The following is a 25,993-nucleotide window of genomic DNA, read 5'->3' as shown; positions in this document are numbered from 1 at the left end:
CTATGCGCACAAATATGCTCAATCCAATTTTAACATTAATTTTTTTGGTCCAGTGAGCCCTGCACAGCCATAAGATATGCTCATATCAGAGCAAGCGGGGTTTGTTCACACACTGTCTCGTCCGAACCAATGTGTCATCAGGCCCTGCACACGCCCGTCAGCATTTGTCTGGTTTAAAAACACACTCCTCTCTGTCGCACTGTAGGCGAACTGGATGAAGAGTGTGTGTGTGTGTGTGTGTGTGTGGGGAGGGGTGTTGAGAGACCTCAGGGGAGTAAGGGACACCTTGTGCGATGACAGGATGACAGTTGTTTAGGTGTGATCACCCCTGGTGAACAGGAAGACTGCTGTTCTTATGACAGGCGTAATTTTGCACTGTAGACTGCTGTTGTTAATCTGGTAGCAGTGTGGACTCATGCGCAGTTTTTGGGACAGTTTTGAGTTTTGTCTTGATGGCAACTTGTCTTAGTCTGCAATCTTGACTAGACATTATGTTGAACGTGTGGTTTTGAATGTCTTCCTATGGTTGTGAACTGGATTGGAAATATATTTAGAGAAGGGAATACATCATTTAACCAAAATGAGCTGTTTCAAATGTTGGATATAAGCCGTTAAAAACGCTCAAACATTATGTAAACCTATTAATTTAACACATAGTCTTACTCCTTATTAAAAGTTCTGCTTTAAACCAGGGCTTTTATTCGTAAAGTTCCCCTTTTAATCCTAAACCCGTTCCATCAGTCCTCTAATCTGAGAGCAGACGCAGCAGGAGTCAGCAGTGGGCAATGGCTAATCCAGCCGGAGTGTGTCTCAATAAGACGGGCTTCCTGAGCAGGCAGCAGCAGGATCTCTCCGTGATAAAGGATCTCTGCAGTCGCTAATCTCTTTGTGGACAGGCATTAAATATGCAGTGATTCTGTGAGAGGTTTAATCTAAACAGGAAAGCAGGGTTACATGAACACACACACAAGCACTGTACATCTTGCCGTACATGTGCTCACAATATACTGAGGGATAGATTGCAGTTGGGGGAAGAAATATGTTTGTTGTCAATGTATAAAACTTTTGCAATTTTTAAAATCAGGCATTTGAGACTTATGTTGAGGAGGAGCCAACTGTGTTTCTAATTGCGCCTTTTTTTGTGTTTCATGCACTTGCTATTATGTTTTCTCTCACAGATTTTGCTTATTAAGAAACAAAAGATCATGTTTTCTTTATGTGAAGCTGTGTCTGTTTCCCCCATTTGTTAATCTTACTCTGATCTCTCCCCTACGCTTACATGCGGTCTCTTCCTGCAGACACCGACGTCCATGGCTGTGTCTTGCTCAACACGTCACGAAAAGTGAGACACTTTTGTTACTTCCACATACCAACTGCATGTTACAAAAACCTTCAATTTACACTGGGATTTTTAGTAACATACCTTCTAATGACTTTCTTTAGAATTTTGCCCTTGTTATCAAAAGTTCTCTAGCAACCTTCCTCTTTGTGCATGCTTGTGTGTGTGTGTGTGTGTGTGTGTGTGTGTGTGTGTGTGTGTGTGTGTGTGTGTGTGCGCGTGTGGTTGTGTGTGTGCCTGTGTGTGTCTGTCTGTGTGCCTGTGTGTGTCTGTCTGTGTGCGTGTGTGTTTGTGTCTGTATGCTTGTGTGTGTGCTTGTTATCAGTATGTAAAGCTGATGAACTTTGAGGAGGAGGTGAGGGCCCACAGAGACCTGGATGGCTTCCTGGAGCGGGCGAGCATCTTGTTGCATGAGGATGAGGCGTCGCTGGACGACGTGCTGAAGACCATGCTCCGGCACATCTCCCAGGACCCGCACACCGCCGAGCCCGTCTGCAACTTTGAGGAGATCATGAGCTCACTCTTCACTGATGCTGGCTCACAGGAGGTCAACGGTGAGTGAGTGTACGTGGGTTTGTGTGTGTGTGAGAGTGTGAGAGAGAGAGGGAGAGTGAAATGTGTGTGTGTGTGTGTGTGTGTGTGTGTGTGTGTGTGTGTGTTAGTACATGTACATGTGTGCTTAAGAATAAAGCATATAAAAGGTTAGTTCACCAGGGTATTAGCACAGAGTGCTGGGGTGACTGACTCATTGAGGACGTTAGCCGCCGCCTCTGACATCTATTATTCACACTGCCTTCCTGTGATCAGACATTTCCTCTTTTTGCAAACTTTAAATATGCCTGACTTTGCATTTAATAGTGGAGTACCACGCTGAAAGACAGAATTAGAGATGTCAGACCAAAATAGAGACAAACAGGAAGGAATCCTGGAGAGCAAGACAATGAAATGTCTTTTTTGGGTGGCAAACTTTGGAGGGTGCGTGGTGGCAGCAAATGAAGTCCATCGTACCCTCCCACCAGCTTCCCGCAAACCTCAATCTGGTAGGTGGCAGGGAGGGGTCGGGTGTCAGGCCCGCGTCTGTACCACCTGAGACAGATGAGTCAGGTGATAATAGCTCACTGGTGCCTGCGCAATTACACATCACCACTCACTACAACTGTCATACACTCCCAGAGGACACCAGCCTACATGCCCGGACACAGGCTCCAGTTAGTGTTGCGCCGGCCTGTCTTCATTCCTTTTACTCTTTTAACAGCTCCGCAGCAAAGACTTACACACTTCACACACACAAAAGGACAAAGGATGATGCCCGAAGCCATTAGGAACTACCCTCTAAAATGAAACTCCAGATCAAACTATTTTGTGTTCTTCTTACATTGCCCCAAAGGAGGGTTTCTCATAGCTGTTTTTGCTGTGGATTAAAAGTCGGCTATTTTCAGATGTGGGAAAGGGCAATTAAAAGTGCTTCTGTTCACATGACAAACTTAAAATGACCAGCAGACTCTACCCAATTAGTTCATTTTGTAATGCTTTAATACTGTTCCTTTCGTTAATTGAGAGAGAGAGGGAGACAGCGAGAGAGAGAGAGAGAGAGAGAGAGAAAGAGAGCATTTAGAGGACAGTCTTTTTTTCCTGAGAAATAGAGTTTCCCCAAGCATTCTACACAACCTCCTTCTTTCAGAAATGTCTACAAACAGAAGTCAGATGGTTTTGACTGTAACAGCCCGAGTGCCGCAGGGCTCAGAGCAGGACGCAGGCTCCCTTGCCGTGGTGAAACATTTATTGACATTAAATACAAACGACATGGGTGGCACTCACGCATAGTGATGACATTGAACATGAACACAAACAGTTAAACATTAACAATGGAGACTATATAAACATCAACGTGACATAAGCAAATGGCAATGACCAACAATGACCAACAATGAAGCACGTACTGACGGAGGTTTAAATAGACAAACAATCAACATTAAACCCCATGCAGGTGCGTGCCATCACGGGGGGGTGTGGCTACAAACGAGGGTGAACCCCCCCTGCACATGGCAGGACATACCACGTGACTTGTGGGGGGGGGGGGGGGCGTCCCATGACAGAACCCCGTCCCAAGGGGCGCGGCTCTTGACGTGTCCGTCCGAGGACTGCGAGCCCCAGGCCGCCGTGTACAAACACATACACACGACACGGCAATGCGCGGTGCCCAACCAATACAAGATGAGGATCTCTGCCTCCTTCAGGGTAGTCCGGTACGCTTTTCTGTACATTACGTTGCGCGTACAAACATACAGAAGGCGCAAATACACACAAACAGGGGCGCCTGTACAAAAACACTTAAGGTGCTGTGTTGCAGCGCCTGCTTTAGGCGCAGGCGCTGTAGGCGTGTCCATGGCCTCTACGGACATGCGGGGGTGCACGTCCGCCCCGGTTCCGAACGCGCCCTCTCCCTTGACAGTCCTCCTATCCTCCACCGTTCTAGGAGCGCCCCAGAGGCGGTCTGCCACCAAGGCTTTGGGTGGACTCCTCTCGCTGGCGAGAGGAAATAGACAAACACTCAACGTTAAACCCCGTGCAGGTGTGTGCCATCACGGAGGGCATGGCTACAAACAAGGGTGAACCCCATACCACGTGACTCGTGGGCAGGAGCGTCCCGTGACAGCTCTGTGTGTGTGTGTGTGTGTGTGTGTGTGTGTGCGTGTGCACGTGCGTGTGTGTGTGTGCGCGTGTGTCTCCTGGTATTTTCCAGACTGCCTATTATTTTCTACTTTGATGGATCTCATTGGGATTGTTCCACATTAATTTGCCTAATCCATTCTAAATGTTCCTTAAACCAGAGTGAAATTCATTAAGTATTCATGACTTTGCAATATGTAAATCTAGCTACTACAATCTCTCAGGCTTCTTGTATTATGCCATATTCCAGTTGATCTTTTGATAGAAAGTTCAAGCAGATTTTAATATTTTATCTAGCATTTCCACCTTAATAGCTATGGCCAAGCCCAACTGTATTTATATTATTTGGTAAATTCGTTAACATCATAAATATTAAGTTGTTAAAACGCATATAATGATTGGTTGATTTACTTGTTTCAGAACCACAGGGATGATCCATTTTCCCTGTTGCTAGGATACACAGCTCATATGTGAGAGAGAGTCTTATTAATGACATGGGCCTGGGAGCATGCAAATTAGCTGAAGTGTGATTGGGTTGTAGAATGTGAACATCATGAATATGATAATGCTTGATAATATTCTGTGGTGAAGCACTGAATGGAAGCTAATTGTGAGGCTTACATTACATGTGATGTGTTTGTGTGTGTGAAATGTTTTGACTGCACTCCCACATATACGCACATGGACACACGCATTCACACAAAAACGTCTTATCGGGCAGAAGCAGATCAAATTATAGTGAGACGAAAATTAAGTTGAAATCTTGAGTTCCATCAGATCTCATTCAACTAAGACAGAGGCACAATGACAGATTATGGCAAAAAATCATACTTCATGTGGGGTAGGACAATTATCAGATGATTCAGCGTCTGCCTGTGAGCCCAGTCCCAATTAGAGGGAAAGGGAGAGTTGGTGTGTCTACAAGTAAGAGTGTGAGTGGGTGGTTCAGCAGAATTTGTGTGTGAGCAGGATGTTTCACTGCTTACTAAATACTCACGTTTGGGCCTCACCATATGTGTTTCTGTGCTACAGCTAATCTTACCCCTTTCCTCTCCTCTGTGACCTCTGAACTCTGAGTGTGTCTGTGTCTCTGATTTTCTCACACAGACAGGTCGCCAAATTTCCTTTTCTATGATAAGGGTAAGGACATGTGATCAGCTGTGACCTGACTCCATCATTACTGTGAAACATTCCTCACTCCCATCTGCCGCTCCCCCCCGCCCTCCAGCAATTCCTCCCGTGTTGGTCTTGCTATTGGATTTGATTGACAGATGTAACCGTTCAACACAAACATGCTGATCAGTTTGGTCAGATCTGTTTGTTGAAAGTCTGAAACAAAAGACTTCAAAAGATTTTATTTTTTGTGATTTATCATTTGATGTGAAGTCTCTATCAGGTCGCTCTAGTGTAGTTCTTCCATAGCAATCTCTGCTCATCTGTGTTCTGTTCTGCTGCCTTGAGTTTGGCTGTGTCTGCATTCACCCGCTGAGATTGAGAAAGCACACTCTCATTTCTGATGTTTCTGGGACTCACACACATTTACGCAGCCACACTGTGTGAGTTTGTATACTGTATCTTTCCATACACAACTCTGCATGTGTGTGTGTGTGTGTGTACGTTTGTGTAAAAAGCATGTAATTCCCTCCTGCTGTTCAGAGCTTTGGTTATCTTGGGGAAGGTGGTGGTGGTGGGCTGGTGGGGAGGTGATCTGAAGCATGCAAGTTTATACTAAGTAGTGTGTGGTGGATGGCCTGAATGTCAATAACAGCGGTTGTGTGTGTGTGTGTGTGTGTGTGTGTGTGTGTGTGTGTTCTTTAGTCCACAGTGTAAATGTCCCCATGCGTGATCAGAATGCCGTCTCTGAAGTTCATTATTTTTCTAGCTGCCATCACTTCATTTCTCACACCAACTGCATTCTCGTACTCTCCCATGATCTGTCCTGTCTCAGTGTCATTCTACAGCTTCCTTGATTTCTTCTCCCCTTTTTTGTTTCCTCGCTCTATTCCTCACTCTTTCTTGATGGTACTGAGTGTGTTGTCATGGTGATACCCATCAGTCCTGGATGTGAGTGTGTGATGTCTTATTGATGAGACAGTGTGACTGTGCCAGAGAAATCCATCCTGCTCGCTAAACAGCTGACACACACATACACACGCACACATCCACACGCACACACACACACACACACACACACACACACACACACACACACACACACACTTCCTGCTGGTCATACAGAACAGCTCACACCTGCCACCTCTGCCAAAGGACACACACACACACACACACACCTATACTCACGCATACTCACACATACACACACACACACACATGGTCTCATACCCTTCTTACTTAGTATGCTAGACAGCTCACACCTTCGTAAGACGGAGGACAGGGCACGCACTCACACACACAGATTGATTAATTTGAATTAAACATTTGCCGCTGTCGTCGGAAAGGTCTTCATTGTCACTCACGGAGCTACAGAGTTGTACACTGCCTCTGATGCTCCTCTCACTCGCTCTTCCATACCCTGCTCTGCACTGCCCTTTCCATCCGCTTTCGTGCGCTAAATGACTAATGCCTTCCCGTGGCTGCACGTGATTTTACTTTGGAGGTGTTTCTGTCCATCACTTGGTCTTCCTGGTCAAGGGAGAGGACGTAAATGAAGCATCATTCATTGCTGTCCTGTAAACCTGTGCCTTACCTGACCCTGCGCATGCTTCCGCTCCTCTGCCCCAGTCACCGGCCAGCCCCCGCCCCTGACTTAACGCCGCCCCTCTCCCATCCCACAGTGCACCTGTTGTCCGAGACTCTGCAGTGTGTGACAGCCACAGCTACGGGCATTCAGTACCAGCAGTCCTGGCTATGCATCCTGTAAGTCCCGAAGACACCTTGAACTGCACAGGGACTTTATTCCTTACATCCATCGCATTTTAACTAGGATATTATGAAAAGTATATTAATGCATTACTATTCATGATTATGTATGATATCTAATTATTATTGCTTTTATGTTTATTACAGCCATATTGACACAAAGGCATTGGCCCTCTATTTACCTCATAAACCTATAAAACGGCCCCAAAATGGCATATAACAAAGATCAGGTGCCGCAGGTCTCTCAGCATGATGTCTATTAGAACGTGATGGTTTTCAGAGACTTGGGCTCATGTTACAAAACACGCCGGTCATCTCTTATATTTTGAAATGTGTATTATTAATACATTTTGGTGCACCCAATACAATTAGTAATTTGCTGATTAATGCTACAGTATATTGAACTAAATAATTTTATGTTTATTATAATGATTTTATAAATATGTCCTAAATACCACTACTACTAACTTCTGTCAGCATAAGCCTGTTTCCCAGATCTGCTTTAATGCTGACCTCTTCATTTTTCAAAAGGTTTTGCTGTGATGTGTAAGCTGGTTTGTTGTGGGGAAACTCAGCCCGCTATATCTAACCTTGCATGCCTGTCCACAGCTGTAATGTGAAAAACCTGCAGCGGCGGCATGTGTGTATCTCTCGCCTGGACCGTCCTCAGAACTGGGGAGAGAACTGTGCTGAAGTCCGCTATGTCATTCTCATACTGGCACCTCATAAGATGGTAATATAATCGCCCACCCAACCCACACACTCACACACACACACACACACACACACACACACATCTCTTATCCCAACTAACTCGACTAGCTCTGACTCCTCTGTTTCTATAACGCCTGTCAGGACCTCTGCTTTGCTCCCAGCGAGTGCCTCTCCTTTCTCTTTGTGCGATTATTTTTGCACCATAATTCTGTGTGTTTGTAGCTATGTGGTTAGATCTTACCGTAATAATTTCTCTCCCCTTTATAAGTTCCAGTCTAAATGCCACTGGCACTCCCACACATGGGCGCACAGGTGCAGTATCTATGTGCTCACTTGCAAGTCTCAGTAAGAGCTGGACTGCTCGTGTTTATAGATTCATCTCTCTTTATACTGTGTGTATTAAAGCAAAGCAAGCATTCTGCAGTTTAATAACTGCACACACATATGCTTGAATGTAATCCAGAGGAACTAAATTGCACATTCCTGCTGCTCATGCTCTCAGAGGAACTGAAGGACTCACACAGCCTAATGTTTAATTACTAGAATTATTAAGGCAGTGTCAAACAATCGCCTTGGCTTATTTTAATTTGTCCTTACGTACTTTAATTATATAACGTGTAATTAATACATTTAATGTAAGAGGGTGAGTAAGACATGTTTTTAAGAATAACTTTGACCACCAGCTCTAATATAGCTCTAATAACACCAGCAGTTTGTCAGCCATCATTTCATCGAGTCTCGCTAATAACTCGGTCGTGCAGAACGTCATGTTCTCTGACTCTCCTCTCTTCTCCTCTCTTCTCCTCTCTTCTCCTCTCTTCTCCTCTCTTCCCCTTTCTCCCTCCCCTCCCAGAAAAGCACCAAGACAGCGATGGAGCTGGGCAGGACGTTTGCGAGTATGTTCTCAGACATCTCCTTCAGACAGAAGCTGCTGGAGAGTAAAACTCAGGAGGAGTTTAAGGAAGCGCTGGTCATCCAGAGATACCACCTGACCGCCGCCAAGCGCAAAACCACCACTGTAGAGGAGGAGGAGACTGACCCACACAGCCACAAGCCACTCAAGGTATGCTGATATATAGGTGTGTGTGTGTGTGTGTGTGTGTGTGACTGTCTGTCTGTGTGTGTACTCGGGTCTGATTTAAAGACAATTCCCTGATTTCTTTCCTCAAAAAACATTTTGCATTTTTCAGTGTTTTAAAAAGATTCTATGAAGTGTATGCTTATGACAAAGAAAATAAAGAGGCATCCACAGGGCAGAGAATAATGCTTTGGGTTCAAACAGAATAGTTCAGGGTCATCACGTGGCTTCTACATTTTACAGTATTCCCGAAAATATTATAGCATGACATCATTATTTAGCTTTGTTGACCGTTACCCTGCCCAGCTTTGGTTGCTTGTGAAGTGATAATGTCACTACCACAGCACTGAACTGAGTGAAGAGCAGTAAGGCAGTCCTAGACTTGAAACCCCTAAGATGGAAACAGCTGTACTTTATACTGCTTCACTGTACTGCGTCTATATTGGATCTGCTAAAAACAATTTTTTATTTAATTCCATACCCACAGAAACTGGTCATTTTTACCATATCTTACTTTAAAAGCAAACATTTCACAAACATGCCGAAGTCATTAGGTCATTAGGTCTCTGTTACTGGCACCAACACTTGACTCAAGTGACATGCCTGTGATTGCCTTCTATGGGACATCTATCAGCTAATGAGACTTTATCTTGTTGGCTGCTCTTGTTTCACATGCATATATACACCCACCCACCCACCCACACATTAGACCACCATGGCTGAGGTTTCCTGCTCGTAAAAAAGCCCTTTTTCTGCTTGTCCATAAAGAAGTGAACGGAGGTCCAAATAGTTCTGTTTTGTTAGATTTTTTCACTCCATCACACATCTGAAGAATGGTAAACAGGTGGAGGATCATTACTTTGTGTTTGTGTGCACTTATGTGTATCGGTGAGTGTGTGTGTGTGTGTGTGCACCATGGGTGATTCATCAAACACAAACAGCCACAAGAAAGACCTTTCTCATTCCCCTTTTAAGCTCACTCTCTCCCTTGCGCACACACACACACACACACACACACACACACACACACACGCACACACACAAGCACCACATATACGTTATGATAAATGAATTAATTATCTGTGGGTTGTAATGAAGTCTAAAGCCTCTGAGCCTTTACTTAAGTGTTCCCATAAACAGACTCTCCACGGAGGCCAATTCATACATATTCAGAGCCTCCATGCTAAAAAGTGTCCTGTATATGTATTAGATTTTTAGCTTTCTGAAGAACATGATGAAAACTGTACTTATAGTTCTTTCTGGAAGGGTGTTTGGCTTCATCTTTTGTCATTTAGAGAATATATGATGTATATATTCTTGAAAATCTGACAGCAATGCTCTTTTTTGACGCGCTAGTCATTTTAGATTTAGATTCTACATTGATCAACATCTATAACTGTGCTCCGGTAAGCAGTCAAGTAGATGTTGACCAATATTGCACTTTATTGTTTCTGCTAACCCTGTCCTGTTGCTTTAACCTTGCAGTGACATTGTAGTAGGGTAATTCTAACACCGGGCTGTCTCTCTCTCCAGTCTGCAGTTTCTGCTCACCTTGTGTCTCTCTCTCTGCTGTGCAGGGGGCTTTGTGTGAGTGAGATTCAACCGCGCTTCTGTATGTGAGCGTGTATAAGGGTGTGGATATCTGTTTGTGTGTGTGTATGTGTTTGTGTGTGCATAAGTATGTATGTGTGAGAGATTATGTGTCAGGGTGTTTATGACCGTGTGTGCCAATGCGTTTGTGTGTGTGTGTGTGTGTGTGTGTGAGTGCGTGCGTGCGTGTGTGTGTGTGCATTTGTGTGTGTGTGTATGTATGTGTGTGTGTGTGTGTGTGTGTGTGTGTGTGTGTGTGTGTGTGTGTGCATCTGTGTGCATTTGCTGGCTTTAACTCTGCGTTTCTCCCTTTTGCAGTGTGAACTGTTCTGTTAGCATGTGTGCTGCTTTTGTTCGTGTTTTTGCTTGTGATTCTGCAGGAGTCTTGTGCGTGTACGCGCGTGTGTGATAATTTATGTCCGTGCTTGTGTGCTTTAATTCTGTGCCTCTCCCTCTACAGTATCTGTGTGCATAGCTCTTATGCTGTGTGTATGTGTGTGTGCGTGTGTGTGTGCGTGTGTAATTGTGCTTTCCCTCTCTCTTCATCTCTGTAGTGTAGAGATTTTTTCAGAGTGGGCAGAGGCATTTATGAAGACCTGTGTCGCCGCCTGCCCTTCTACACATCTGACTTTACTGATGGTAAATGGGTACAGTAAAATCTACAAACATATTCATTTGATTGATAATGTATTTTGTTGTAAAAGAAATGGAAAATAATATGTAACATGCGTATTGTATAAATCTTCTAATAGATGCATATGTATGCTCATGTGTTGCAGGCATAGTGGGTAACAATAAAGCACTAGTAAAGTACATGACAACATCCATCTTTCTCTACATCGCTGTTCTACTTCCTGCCATTGCATTCGGCTCACTTAATGATGAGAGCACAAGAGGAGAAATAGGTAAACACTCACACACACACACACACACACACACACACACACACACACACATACACTCACACACACACATACACTCACACACACACATACACTCACACACACACACTCACACACACACACACACACTCACACACACACACACACTCACACACACACACACTCACACATACACTCACACACACACACACACACACACACACACGCACTCATGCACACACACACACACACACACACATGTACACACACACTCACACATACACACACTCACATGCACACACACACACACACACACACACACACACTGAGGTTTTCATAATTAATATTATGAATATTGTTGTTAGTTTAATTTATTTTAGCTTCATGTGTTGTTTAGGTATGATTAAATATGTTTTTAGATCAGTACACTCTCTAATTTTTTGTTATTTATTTATTTTAGATTTAATTCCACACTACAATAATGTCATGTGTTTGTGCATTAGATGTGCAGAAGACGATCATTGGGCAGAGTATAGGTGGAGTTATCTATTCTCTGTGTGCTGGCTCGCCTCTGGTCATCCCCCTGACTACCGCACCCATTGCCATTTTCATCAGTGGTATGGACATTTCTTATAGACACACACACACGCACACGCACACGCACACACTTGAACAGTGCTGGCTCACATCCACATCCACACATACAGACACACTCATGACATTTGCATGAGAGATGTTTATTTCGCTCTCTGAGTGTGTAATGAGCAGCATACACATTTAGAGGAGCAGAATGACAAGTCAAGATGGCTGATGTTTGTTTGGGTGTGTTTTGATGTTTGCCCTGGCTAAAAAACTGATCCCATCTAAAGCTCATTCCTGTGGCTTTTATCACAGGCTGTTTTCTGAGGGGGAGGCTGTGAAAAAAAATCGTTTTGCTGTGGGATGAGCTTTTGTTTTGAAAATGTACACTAACTGGGCCAAAAACCCAAGCAGGATGTGGATCCATGTGTAGCAACAGTTCCTCTCAGTCAGAGAGTCATGTTTGTGGCTTCTCTTTAATGAACTTAATGGAAATATCTGAGAGAATTTTAAAGGAGATTTGGGACTACATTTATAGTTGTCCAAAGAGCTACACAAACAAACACACACACACACACACACACACACACACACACACACACACACACACACAAAACACACACTGGATTTAAAATTTAAGCAGCAGCTGCAAGGTTGAAGTGCAGAAGGTTTATACATTTCAGTAGAACAAATTTGTTATTGGACAAATAAGCATAATCTTAAATGACATTGTCACGTTTAAGTCTTAGCTGCCGATCTGTTGCAGTTCTTGTTGGCTTTAAGTGTACGCCCCACACACATCCCCAATCTTTTTGCCTTTAGGCTTTAGTAAGTGAATGTCTGTACTTGTTGTCCTGACGAGTAAGCCAGTGAACCTTACAGGAACCACAGCCCTTGTGAGCCCAGACAATACCCTCAAGCATTTCTTTATGTTTATCAGCAATTTTGATGTTTGATGCTTTCTGAACTTTCCAATTTTATTTCATATCTTATCTGTCCATGAGACTTAATCACAGACCTCTACAAGTTTACATTTTTCTTTTTTTTTTTATGCAAGCCGTAACCTGAGTTTTCTGTTCTTGAGGATTGCCAGTAGTTTACATCTGGTGGTAAATCCTTTGAGTTCATGCTGGTATATTATTTTTCATGGCAGGCAGCCTTTGACACATCTGTACCTACATTTTGAAAGGTGTTGTTTTGTTTAGGGTCTGAAAACATGTTTTTCTTCATGATTAAAAGTCTTCTTTGAAAGTCATGTATTAAGATGGTATGCCAGGTATTTTTATAGCTAAATTTCTCTTGGGTGTTCTTGTTTCCAGACAATGTACCAAACAGTTGATTTTGACACAACTAATGTTGTTGTTGATTTGTCCATGATGGCTGGATTTACTAGTATCGATGCTCCTTTAATCCTCATGACAACAGCAACAATCTCCAGATGCAACTCCTACATCTAAACTCAACTCTAGATCTTCTGTTAACACTCTTGTGCCTGGACTAGTCGTACAGTTACACTTGGCCAGTCAAGAAACACCTGCATAGCCTGTTTTCTTGTTTACTTTTGGAACTTTTCCAAAGGAAAGCTGACAGCATACACACTGAATCACTCATTTTAGTTTGTGTTGGGTTAAGCCTGTGACTGTTCTCTTTGTTCAGTAATCAGGGAGATCTGTGATGATTACGAGCTGGACTTTGCTGCGTTTTACGCTTGCATTGGCCTGTGGAACAGCCTCTTCCTCATCATTGGAGGCGTCTTCAACCTCAGCCTCCTCGTCAAGCTCTTCAAGAGGTCCGGCTCCCGCTCCATGCACACACCAGGGGAAGGCACCCCAGACCCTCACACCCCTAGATGACTGATACACGTTTTTCCTTTGGCCTGCAGGTCGATAGAGGAGGTGATTGCTCTGTTCATTTCGATCGCTTTTGTAGCAGATGCTGTCAAAGGCACTGTCAAGAGTAAGTCCCTATTTCTCCTCTCGCCCGCATGCACACATGCAGCCCTAAGCATTAGTACATCCTTAATTGTGCCTCTCTTACAGTCTTCCATAAGTATTACCATGCTCCTACACTGGCCAACGGCAGCATAGAGGAGCTGAATCGAATAAGCCGAGGCCTTTCAGTAGGGGAGATGAACCTGACCGGGGCAGGGCTACTGTCCCTCCCAGAATCCTTTATTCTGTGCACACGAGCACGGCCTCTGCTCTGCCTGCTCCTCATGCTGGGCACTCTGTGGGTCGGGTACACACTCTACCAGTTTAAGAGGAGGTGAGGGTCACACAGAATCACACATACACAGCCCTCTAATACAATGTTTGTGCTGGTGCATCATTCTCTTGTGTATTAAGTAATGCTTTTTAACTATGCCTATGTTTAACTTTAACGTCAGTAATCAGAAGGAAATGTTCTGCATCTTTTAATTTTTCTTATGAAAGCTACGTTTTAGTGAAAAGTATTTTCCTTTGCAGGGACCTGTCAAATGTCCACACATAATTACCATTTTCATGTTTTCCTGTCGTCATTTCCTTTGTGGTCTCCTCAAAGAGATACACACACACACACAGTTGAGCATGTTAGTAAGATATAGCTTTGATACAGTAATTGTATGTGCAGTCCCTTCTTGCATGCGAAGATGAGAGAGATTTTGTCAGACTGCGCTCTTCCCATCTCCGTACTCATCTTCTCCTACGTGGGCTCCTACGTCTTCAACGACATTGGCTGTAAGTGAGGCTGCACTGTAGATGCCGATGGCACACAGAGACATGCAGATGGATGCGCATGCACACACACACACACACACACACATACACACACACAGACATTCAACTTAGTTAATTCTATTCAAAGCATGACTAGACAGTCTGTCACTCAGTGTTGTATAAGGTGTCTGTACTGTATTTTGTGTTTGTGTGTGTGTGCGTGCATGTGTGTGTGTCTATGTGTGTTACAGTGCCAGTGTTTGACTTCCATGAGGGTCCCGTGTTCAGAGTGGCCCCGTTAGAGAAGCTGACAGGAGCCAGTGTGCTGAGTGCCATGGGTCTGGGTTTTCTCCTCGCTGTTCTCATCTTCATCGACCAGAACATTGTAGTCTCCCTCACCAATGCCCCAGAGAACAGGTACACTGACTGTGGACTCACTTCACCAGGCAACCACTAAAAAGCAGTTTTATCAGCCTAAATGGAAGTGAATTCAATATTGAATATGACTTGTATATAAGCAAAGTTATATCCACAGCAATTTGCTGGTAAAGGCTGCAGTGTTTAGTTGTAAGTGCATGCATGCGTTGGTGTGTTGGAGGTCAGTGAAGGGTATAACCTGCTGAGCAGTGCTTCAGGGAGAAACGTGGCATTGTGGTTTATGTACAGCATATAAGGTCTAGATTACTGGATGGTTTCTGCTTCTGTGCGTAACTGTATTTCTTGTGTGCCTGTCTGTGTGTATATTTGTGTGTTTGTGTTGTGTCGGTCAGTAAAAGGGTACGCCGTATCACTGGGAACTGACTGTTTATATCTGTGTTGTTTGCATGTTTGTAAACATCTGTGTGTTTTCTACATGTGTGTGTCTGTGTGGGTGTCCTGTTGCTGTAGGCTGCTGAAAGGCACAGCATATCACTGGGACCTGACTCTGTCGGGCCTGATCAACATTCTGATGTCGGTACTGGGCCTGCCCTGGATGCACGCCGCGTTCCCCCACTCCACTCTGCACGTGCGGCAGCTGGCCTTCGTGGAGGAGCGGGTGGAGGGCGGCCATCTCTACGAGACGTGAGCGCACACACACCCGTCTAGCAGCAGGGGGTGCCGCGTCACGCCCCCATTCCAACCCCACCGCACAACCATCCCCCCACCCCCACCCCCCAACTCCCCCTGAAACCATATCGCTAGCTTCACTCAGCTGCGCCCAGTCCAGATCACAAGTACCACATACCAAGCCACACGTTAGCGCTAACTGGTGGTTTCAAATTACATTTGTGCATGTGTGCGCGCGCGTGTGTGTGTAGTATAGTGAGTGTGAAGGAGACGCGGGTAACATCGCTGCTGGCCAACATCCTGATCGGCGTGAGCATGCTCCTGCTCCCCGTGCCTCTGCAGTGGATCCCCAAGCCCGTGCTCTACGGTCTCTTCCTCTACATCGCCCTCACGTCAATCGACGGGAATCAGATGTGCGACCGGATGGCGCTGCTGCTCAAGGAGCAGGTATGCAGAAGGACGTGCTGGTGCGTTCGCCCGTGGGAGTGACACATAGCATGTGTGAGGCAGGCAGCGCCAGTCACATGAGTGTGTTGATCGAGGGCTCAGAGCAGCTGCCTCTCTTGCATGAGGGCAAATAAAAGTCACGGAAGGCATTTTATGAACATGATTAAAACGGTGCATCTTGTACATAAAAGCAAGACACAAGAGTGCCCTCTGCCTGTCATTGCTTGGAAGCTCATGGATTAGAGGAAGTGGCCTGACAGAAGAGGCAGACTCTCTGAGGGTCCTCGTTCCAGCATCGTTTATTTTCCAACCACGGCCTGCTTTGCCAATTTTCTTTGAAAATACTGAGTAATATACTGAGGTACATTGATTTTATGTTTGTCTTCAATATGGGAGTAAAATGCACATTTCCTGTCACCAAGTGTCTTTCTCTCTCTCTTTCTGTCAGACATCCTACCCTCCCACTCACTACATCCGGAAGGTTCCACAGAGGAAAATTCATTACTTCACTTTTCTTCAGATGGTGCAGCTGCTTTTTCTCTGTGCGTTTGGGATGTACCCTCTCCCCTACATGAAAATGATCTTCCCTCTTCTAATGTTTATCCTCATACCTATCAGGTATGTCTTGTTAAAAGTTTACACACACACACGAGGCCTGGGCTTCTAAAGTAATTTTCATATTCAATAAGTTTGCCCAGTGAATTTGTGCATTGCTAACGTTGTCATCATATTCAAACTGGCAATAGTGGATATGTTTGTTGTTTTACTTCCTGGAGGAGTATGGGGAATAATTCTCACCTTTGTGAATGGTAGCACAGCTCAGGACACCTTTGACAGACACAGTTCTGCACTGCACAACCCGACCCATACACTGATTTGGGCTAAAACTGTTGGATAGTGTTTCTAATTGCACTTTTATTGCCTCAGGAATTGTCTGCTGCCCAGGATCATTGACGCCAAATACCTGGACATCATGGACGCACAGCACATGTAAACGCACGCACACTGCACCTCCAAGAAAAGGACTCTGGGAATTGTATTTCAGAAATGCAAAACTCTGGGAGGAAAAAACAGACTGATTCTAGTGTTGAACAGCAGGCATTCTGACGAAGCACTGAAACAGAGAGAGACGGAAAGAGGAGAGGGAGAGAGAGAGAGAGCGAGAGAAGGGGGGAGAAAGAGAGGAACAAAGGTGAATATGAAGGTCAGACTATATTTCTGACTGCTTCATGCGATCTTGGTCAGTCACTGCTTCTCATGGTTTTCCCATGCCAAAGCTTGTAACTTTGGTTTATTCGGATGTACCCGTGCATCATTAAATTGACCACTCACTGGTTTTATTAAACGATCACACACGTAAATATATATTTACACGCAATTACATTGTCGTGCTGTTGAATCACAACTCTGACTGACAGCAAGAAAAGAGATTGATGGTTCGGCTCTCCTCACCACGTTCTCACTGTGTTTCTGACACCACACAAAAAGGTCACTGAACAAGAGAGTGAAATGAATCTATCTGTAGCAATACCTCTTTGATATTGACCACTCACACATATGAAATGATCTAGATGACCCATGGTGCATCTCCTGTTCAGTCATTCAACAAGTGAAATCAATCTGTGTATCATAGACATTCCAGTGCATTGTGGTGCATATCACTGATACTGATGAAGTCAGCACCGACCAAAAGAATACACACACCCTGCTTGATACTGTGTCTCATAGCAATACAGTGTTATAGAATATGAATATTTTAGATATTTCTATGGGAGAGATTTCTTTTGAGGTTGATGTATTTCTTGATTGGATACATGGCGACACGTGTTCTGAATGTAATGTTATAGCGCTGATGCTTCAGGGAAAGGGTGTCCAGATTTAAGACAAAGACTCTCCTCAGACCTTAAAGCCCTTACTCACTGCAGAAGGAATTATTACAATTTAAGCTTTGCACATTACAGAACGTCACAACTTTCTCTGTTCTCAGAATGCACACAAACATGATTGCATACAAATACAGCCGCACACACACACACACACACACAGATATGTATAGGCATGTAATTATACACACAGATTAGCATGCTTGCTCACACACGCTCAATTCTGGCCCTACTTGACACAGTATATGGCCGTAATGAATAAAGCATGGCTTTTATAAGACACCAAAACTTTTACAGTTAAAGAGAGTGAAAGTATTTAAAAAGTCAAAATTAAGATGGATTGTTAAGTGGAATTCTCCGACAAGCTGGTTTTTATATGTTTTACCCCAGCCTTCAGCCTTTTCATACTGTACATGTCTAGACTGGACACCAGATAATCAGATCTCTCTTGATTTGTTATAGCAATATAACCATTTAAGTGCTCAAAAACTTACATTATATTAAAGTCACTGACTGTTTTACTCTAGAAAAATCTAAAATAGCATATAGATTAATATTTCATGTCATTGACTTTTATCAAGACTTTTCCGATCTTGCTGAGTCATATACAGTGTATTCATCCTGAAATCCCCAAGTAAACCTCTCAGAGCATCCCATGTTACTAACACTGAAAGTGGGAAGAGAAAGGGAGAGAGAGAGTGAGAGACAGAGAGGGAGAGGGAGAGCAAGCACAGAAGGGTGAGAGAGGGAGGGAGGGAGAAAGAGAAGGGGGAGAGAGAGCTAAGGAGAGAGAGAGAGAGAGAGAGAGAGAGAGAGAGAGAGAGAGAGAGAGAGAAACAAACTGCATCCTTGTAGGGCTACTGCAGGATTTAGTCAGTCTGCATTACACACCTGAATCAGTTCATCATTTAATTGCCAAAGGTTTTTCTAAGTTTTAAATCAGGGCAGGGAGAATACCAAACCCTGCAGTGCTGTGGTCCTCTAGGAATGCAGTTAGAATCCCACTATTCTAGAGATGAGTCGAACAGCACAAATGAGAAAGGTAACGTAGATGGACATTGGACATACAAATATAGACATAAATCTGTTGATACAACTGGCTGTAGAAAGAGCACACGATGGAAGAGAAAGCAGGCATGTGGCATGTCTCTCATTCACAGGCTCCTTGGCATGAGAGAACGCAAAGTGCAAAGGGGGGGTTGCGGTTAGAATAATCTCTTTCAAAGCTTTAAGATAGTGTAAGAGAGAGGTATCCAAAATGGGGGTTTTGTTGTTATTTATTGTTGTTGTTGTTGTTTTTAGTCAATTAGTCAGTTTCTTAATCATGCCACACTACATTCTGAATAACATGTCCAACTCTCTCTCTCCTCTGACTGTGACAGTATCATAGTACACTAGTTCTGGAACTGTGCCCTCTGGTGTAAACAAAAAAAAAAAAAAAAAAAAAGCTCTCTGTATGTCATTGGACTTCTCTCTCAGTATTTGACTGTAATATTGAAGTATTCAACTTTATTTTGTTATTCTTCTTACCTGGATTGGATATGTTGACAGTTATGTTCTGTGCTGGTTTAATATTGTTTAAAAACTTTTCTTCTTCTAATAATGAATGTATAATGTGTAGATTTTTATATAACACATACAAATTCATTGTCAAAATAATTTTATCAAGCAGATAAGCTAAATTTGTAAACTGCAATATGTAAAAAAAGATAAATGTTTATCAGAAAGACTGTGTGATTTTAAAAAAAAAATTAACGCTATACACTGAAAACTAGGTCATTTCAAGCTGGTTGCCAAATAAAGAGTTATATTGATACTTGACTGCTGTTGTTTTTTTTCTCAGCCTCTTTTCCAGTCCGTTTTTTTTTTTCAAAATTTTGGGGAGCAATAATATTTACTCAACATTATCTGTTTATTGTTCTGCTAGTATATTTTCTAATGATGGTTAATGGTGAAACTGAAAAATCACTCAGATTTGGAATGTGCTGTTTTTTTTCCGAATTGTACAGTATGACAACATGGCCTTTTACCTCAGCTAAACAGTACGCTTCCAACTCTTGTTTTTCTAATAGAATGACTGCAGCTGGATACGAGGCCCTCTAGTGGTGACGATGAGCATGGCCAATGCGTGTGTAGCCCGTTTGTTTTATCCTATTGGCTTAGCCGCACGTCTATCAAACACTAACTCGGCTCTGGTGTATAGCTTTAAACTTGCATCCATCCTGAAGAGGACTATTCTCTTCAGTCAACGACGTTAGCGTCATTTACGCGTTTAAAATGACGCTGTCTTGAGTTGGCCTGCTGGAAGGACACGGTAATGACCTTGCGGACGCGGTCTCGACTCGGCGGGATATCCAGGCTCCTCGCGCCGCTCTCCGCACGTTTACGCAAACACGTATTTCAGTGCCGCTTCTGCGACTGCAGTACCACGATGGCGGAGGAGGCGAAAAAGCTCGCTGCCTACGCTGCTGTTAACAACCACATACAGGTGACGTTGCTTGGCTGTGCCGTATGTAAGAGTAATTAGTAAGGTAGCTGGCCAACTGACTGTGGGCTTTGCTAGCTTCTAATAGCTGGCTGCTCCTGTGGTGCTCGACATGCGTTACAGTGGCTGTTCGTTTGTATGTCTGATTCGTCTTTCATCGCTAGCTAGCTTACGTGCAGTGGTCACATTAGAATTTCACGCTGTGAACAACTAGTCGGCGTACATGTGGACGTCCGCATCTTACTTACGTTTTTATTTGGCGCGCAGTTCTCTAGCTAACGTTATATCGACTAATGCTTTAAAATCACTAGAGTATGGCTGATCCATGCGCGCGCATCATGAACCGAAGTTATTCTGTCAGGTTTACCTCTGCATTGCTAGGAAAGTGAACTTGCAGATATCTAGCCATAATCTCGTGGGTTGATGAAAATACCCGCTAATTTCACACCAGCCCGAAGTTGTCGAAAATGAAGCCAAGAATCTTACGGAACTAGACAGCGGTGCGTCCGCGCATTGTTTTTAATTCTGCCTTTCTCTGTTCAACAGCACAACCATGTGGTTGGAGTGGGTAGTGGCTCCACTATAGTCTATGCTGTGGACAGGCTAGGTAAGGTTTGCTGCATGTAAGACCTGAGACACCATGGTCGGCTCTTTCTTAAGCCTTCTTAACGTTTTTGGTTGTTTGTTTCTCCCCACATTGTAGCTGAGAGAGTAAGGCAGGAGAAGCTGAACATTGTGTGCATTCCTACATCTTTCCAGGTGAGTATGTATGGCAGCAGTTTTACTCAAAAGCAGGTGTCAACGATATAATACCGATGTAATAATTACATGAGCATGATTTTTGCCCTCTTTCCATCAGGCCCGTCAGTTGGTCCTGCAGAATGGTCTCTGTCTGTCTGATCTGGACAGGTACCCAGAGGTGAGGCAGCTACAGCTGAACACATGCTTAACGGCCCCTGGTTGGGAATCACTTACCATTTCTTTATTGTGCTTCTTTCTCGTTCCACTTATGGAATAACTGCAATCTCACATCTCTTTCAATTTCACATGTCTCTGTGGTGCTTGTGTTTGGTGTGTTATGGTATAGGATGTTGACAACAATGAATATTGTGTACTGCACACCAGTGTCACCTCTGTATGCCAGCCTGCATTCCAATACTACTATAAACTGAGTTTAACATGTGCATATCAAAACCTTTGGTATGTGAATTGGTAAAAACAGGTGTGTGTGTGTGTGCGTGTGTGCATGTGTGCGTGCATCTTAGCTGGATGTAGTGATTGATGGAGCTGATGAGGTTGATGCGTCACTCACTCTTATTAAAGGAGGCGGGTAAGGAGCATGATTTCATAGGCTACAAACATTTTTGCTCAGTGTAATTGCAAACTAACCTTTTGTTGTTTTGGCATTCTGTGATGAATAAATACAGCAGTATGAGCAGTATCCCATCACATTATTAAATAATAATTTTTTATTTCAAGTCTTTAATCTGTAGAAATTATTATTCTTTTTTTAACCTTAAAATAACTTCCTATCTGCGTCCCAATCCTACAGAGGATGCTTGACTCAGGAGAAAATTGTAGCTGGCTGTGCCAAACAATTCATTGTCATTGCTGACTACAGGTAAACGAGCGTGTGTTAATTTGTGTGCGTCCTTCTTCCTGCTTTGATGTCATTTCACATGCTGATCAATACTAGCACAGCCCTGCTGTCCTTGTTGTTTAGTACTGGATGGAGGTGGCTGGTGACAGCTCATCTCTTGTGTGGACAGGAAGGACTCAAAAATGCTGGGGCAGCAGTGGAAGAAGGGCGTGCCGGTGGAGGTGATCCCCATGGCGCATGTACCTGTGTCCAGGGCCATTGTCCGCCGCTTTGGAGGAGAAGTTGTGCTGAGGATGGCTGTCAGTAAAGCGGTGAGGGGGGAGGGATGGGTTCAAGAGTGTTTCAACTGGAAATGTAGAAGTGATTATATAACTGAACATTTGATCTTGTACTTCTCCATGCAGCTTTACAGCTGCGAGATGTGTCCCGCTGCTGTATTATTATTATTACTTACATTTATGTAGCACCTCAAGGACGCTTTACAGATATATATCAGCTTTTTACAGTCACCCACATACCGATGAGAAGCAGCAGCCAATCTGCGCACAGCATACTCTCGATGGGAAACCACAGTTCCCTGGGGGACTGCTGCAGTTTTTTTTGACAAAAGACCAAAACCTTGAAACCTTTAAAGAGATTTACTGCTGATGGTCCACTGTTGAAAATGGAAAACAAAAATTTTCTGCATGCTGTTTTAGCACATAAATAACTCCCATTGGTAAGGTTTGTCTTAAAAATTCTAAAAGCCATAGAGCGAAGGCCAAAGGCTAGATCCTTTTAGATGGGGTTGTTTTTACTGAGCTTTTTCCCCGCACAGTCAGTGGACTGACCTCCACTTTTGGATGGAGGATATGGCACTTCCACAGGGTTGGGATTGGAATGAGGGTGCAAGAGGCAGGACTGACTTTATTTATAACAAAAATAGCAAAAAAAAAAAAACCAGCTAGGAGAGGATTCAAACAGGCTTTTTGTAAATGCATGTTTCAGCAAAGGTGTTTGTTTTCCAGCAGGAGATCTTGTGTGTGGGAGCTCTCTCTGCATCTGGCAGCCTACTGGGAGAAAAGTCAGCATACAAGTAGGCTACTGTTTGCACAGGTGTAGCCAATTTTAATTACCTGCTGGTTCACCCAGACAGTGCCTCTGCCCTGCAGACGAGCCTAGGCCACACCCATGCCGCCACAGTTGTTCTAAGCAGATTCAGCCTCAAGTCAGTAGGCTGACCTTCTCTTTTGGATGGAGTTGTTGTTTTTATGGAGTTCCTCCCTGTAGTCAGTAGGCTGACCTTGAGTTAGACATAAACATATCTTTGACCTGAACTCCTGTGGCATTCACCCGCCATTATCTTGTTTTCTTCTGGGGATAGCAGTGGTATCAATCTTCTATAGATTTGAGAGTGTAGGGACAGAGGGTTCTGCTAAAGTTGAGGTCCTGCAATTATGTTGCAAAAGACTGATTTTCTACTGCCAGTGACATTCACTTCTTTCCGTGTTCTATTTCAGGGCCCTGTGGTGACTGATAACAGCAACTTTATCCTGGACTGGAAGTTTGAATGTGCCCAGAACTGGAAAGAGGTCAACACAGCCATCAAAATGATCCCAGGTGAGTTTGCGCCTCCCCCCATATACATATGGTGGCTGTTCCTCTTTGCATTCAGAGCCACCGACGCCCTCTTTCCCTGTCTAGGTGTGGTGGAGACGGGCCTGTTTGTGGACATGGCCAAGCGAGTGTACTTTGGCATGCAAGATGGGAGTGTGAAGACCAGAGACTGTCCGATCCATTAAAGGAGAAAGACCCCAACAAAGGCCACCATGACACCTCAAGTGCCAGTGGAGTGGGTGTGTTGCTGCTGGGGGAGGGGCATGCCACTAGAACACGCCCTGTAATCTTACAAAGCTTTCTGTATTGAATTACCCTTTCGCCAATCACAGAGGATCATAGAGATTATTTCAACACCCGCACCCCCCCTTTGTTGTTGTTGTTGTTACTGCTGCTGTTTTTCACTCATGTTGCATACTATTTGAACCTTAAGCTGCTAAACCAGCCTGGCCTCCATCCTGTGGGCTCAAGTGCAGCCTCGAGAACATGACCTGCATTTCCAGACAGGGATCAGATCTAGTCTTGGGCTAAATTATTCAGTTGTAATTATTCATGAGTTTTAGCTTGGGGCTAGATCAAATTTTATCTGATAAAACAGATTTTGTTTTTTTTTTTTTTGCCTTGTTTTTCTACAAATTCATGTTAACACTGCCGCACACTTAAATCTTCCAGCAACAGGTTTCATTTTTTTCTGTGATCTTTCAGTGTCCTTTTGTACTGATTTGCCTTCTTTTGAAAACTCACTTGTGGTGTGGGCTTTTTTAGTTAACAAAACACGAGGGATTTTTAAAATCAACACTGCATGTAAATAATGTTCACAGGTGCACTGGTACCATTTTTGGTGCTGGGTGAATACCAGTCTTTATTATTAATAGTATCATCTGCTACATGCTATATCTACACATTTGCATTCCATATAATTTTGTACGTGTGTTGCTGTTTCACATATTACCTAACCTTTTGTAATCTAAGAAAAAATGTAATGCAGATTAGATTCAGATTTTTGTTTATTTTTATAAACTGTCCTTAATTTCAGGCTGTTTTTAATATTTTGTACTCAAAGTTTTGGGGGGAAAAGAATTCTGTTGTTGACTTGAAGTTGAGGGTTTTTCTTCTTTTCTCCTATTATTCAGTACTTACAAACACCTAGTAGCATTGGGGTACTCCAAAAACAAATAAGACCTTTGCTAGGTGATCAGTGAAGATCCCTGAAACATAGTAGTAGAACATTAGACAGCCAGTGTTGACTAAAGTCATATGATATATACATGTGCCTGTAGGAAAATACTTTCATCAGGGATTGGAAGTTGTGCTGAGTACAGACTCAGTTCAAGTCACCAGGCCTTAAGTTAGATAAACTGGGCTGTATGTTATGTAATTCAGAATATTTAACTTTCCGGTAAAGTCACTGTTAATTCTGAATAATATAGTACACACCAGCTTAATGTCGAAGGTTCTGTACCAATAGTACTGTGACATTAATGTTTTGGTTAATGACCACGATCAAGAATCACATGATGTGCTCAGGACTGAAAACTAATCATGTATTAAAAGATTAACAATCGGCCATGAAGGCTCACTTGTATCATTATATAAGCGTTCGCCACCTTCATCGGTAATATTCAAAGTTTAATCTTCTGATTTTTTAAAAACATTGATTCTCACCACGAGGGGGCAGCATGTCTCAGTAAAAGGACGTGTAAATGTTTCATTGAGCCTGGTGGATTTTAAATCGTCAGATATATGCCTTATTTTGGCATATGCCTATTTTGGCATAAGGCAAATGCCTTATTTTGGCATTTACCGTTGCTTCTTGATAATACGTGTTTACGTGCCTCATTTTTCGAATGTCTGCTATGGCTTAAGACTAAATAAGCATTTTGCATCGGTTACAAATTCACGAAATTAAATGTGCTTCTCTGGCAATGGCTTCTCGCCAGTCCTGTTAATTATCGCTAATGTCCAGTTCTGTGCCGGATTTAGACTTTGTTGGCTCTAATCAGCCAAGACGGATCATACAGTCCTTTTTCAAACCTGATTTAGAGGTCATGGTTCGTTAGCGTTTCTAAACCTTGTTATCAGAGTGAGCAACTTTAGAAGTGGCTTTAAATAGTCGGTTCGTGTGTATTACACGGTTTGAACTCCAATACGTTTTAATAGGCCGGAAAAGGAAGTCTAAACTTGTTGAAGCCATGAGCGAACGGCCACGTTGCTGTTTCCATCTCGGTATTTGGCTGTCCTGCTGGATCCGTATGCTGTTCATTAGTTCCACCCTGCAGCGGCAGCGATCTTGACAGACGGGCTTGAGATACAATGGGCAGCGCACATGTCTTTCGCGGCCCATTAAACGTACCAATTAAAAGCAGTCGATGAGAGTCTTATAATTTCGTTGGTCGTTTCGGTCTTCTCTGTTTACTAACGTGCTTCTAAAGCATAGAAACGCCACCCTTCTCTCGGCGCTTCTCTTCCTCGGGGAATGTGACTGACAGGCCAGCAACCAATAATATT

At 43.5% G+C, this 25,993-nt stretch overlaps 2 protein-coding genes across 6 annotated transcripts in view; both read left to right on the top strand.

Moving 5' to 3' along the window:
- The window catches only part of slc4a11 (solute carrier family 4 member 11), a 42,991-nt gene extending 23,373 nt beyond the window's left edge, over window positions 1–19,618 (top strand). For 2 of the 5 annotated variants that reach the window (XM_035531869.2, XM_035531870.2), the window contains exons 4-20: window positions 1,299–1,342; window positions 1,665–1,893; window positions 6,805–6,886; window positions 7,499–7,622; window positions 8,457–8,666; window positions 10,826–10,910; window positions 11,051–11,176; window positions 11,656–11,769; window positions 13,388–13,520; window positions 13,614–13,687; window positions 13,771–13,996; window positions 14,342–14,448; window positions 14,679–14,844; window positions 15,316–15,489; window positions 15,726–15,921; window positions 16,370–16,539; window positions 16,849–19,618. In XM_035531869.2, coding sequence (XP_035387762.1) covers window positions 1,299–1,342; window positions 1,665–1,893; window positions 6,805–6,886; window positions 7,499–7,622; window positions 8,457–8,666; window positions 10,826–10,910; window positions 11,051–11,176; window positions 11,656–11,769; window positions 13,388–13,520; window positions 13,614–13,687; window positions 13,771–13,996; window positions 14,342–14,448; window positions 14,679–14,844; window positions 15,316–15,489; window positions 15,726–15,921; window positions 16,370–16,539; window positions 16,849–16,915 — 2,327 coding nt within the window. In that variant the 3' untranslated portion in view covers window positions 16,916–19,618. Of the gene's footprint in view, window positions 1–1,298; window positions 1,343–1,664; window positions 1,894–5,116; window positions 5,150–6,804; window positions 6,887–7,498; window positions 7,623–8,456; window positions 8,667–10,214; window positions 10,269–10,825; window positions 10,911–11,050; window positions 11,177–11,655; window positions 11,770–13,387; window positions 13,521–13,613; window positions 13,688–13,770; window positions 13,997–14,341; window positions 14,449–14,678; window positions 14,845–15,315; window positions 15,490–15,725; window positions 15,922–16,369; window positions 16,540–16,848 lie in introns of all 5 variants that reach the window. The other 3 variants (XM_081724091.1, XM_081724090.1, XM_081724093.1) reach the window with 3 other exon arrangements.
- A 359-nt stretch (window positions 19,619–19,977) lies between these two features.
- On the top strand, window positions 19,978–25,052 carry rpia (ribose 5-phosphate isomerase A (ribose 5-phosphate epimerase)). Its single transcript, XM_027013092.3, has 9 exons — window positions 19,978–20,292; window positions 20,836–20,896; window positions 20,993–21,048; window positions 21,149–21,208; window positions 21,555–21,619; window positions 21,842–21,910; window positions 22,059–22,200; window positions 23,389–23,488; window positions 23,573–25,052. The coding sequence occupies exons 1-9, from the start codon at window positions 20,122–20,124 to the stop codon at window positions 23,668–23,670; spliced, it is 822 nt and encodes a 273-aa protein (XP_026868893.1). The 5' UTR covers window positions 19,978–20,121; the 3' UTR covers window positions 23,671–25,052.
- The last annotated feature ends 941 nt before the right edge of the window (window positions 25,053–25,993 follow it).

The sequence above is a fragment of the Electrophorus electricus genome, chromosome 12, assembly GCF_041902795.1.
Source record: "Electrophorus electricus isolate QZ-2024a chromosome 12, ASM4190279v1, whole genome shotgun sequence".
Classification (NCBI taxonomy): Eukaryota; Metazoa; Chordata; class Actinopteri; order Gymnotiformes; family Gymnotidae; genus Electrophorus; species Electrophorus electricus.
The sequence above is the reverse complement of the archived record's forward strand: the minus strand, read 5'-3'. Positions and strand labels throughout refer to the sequence as shown.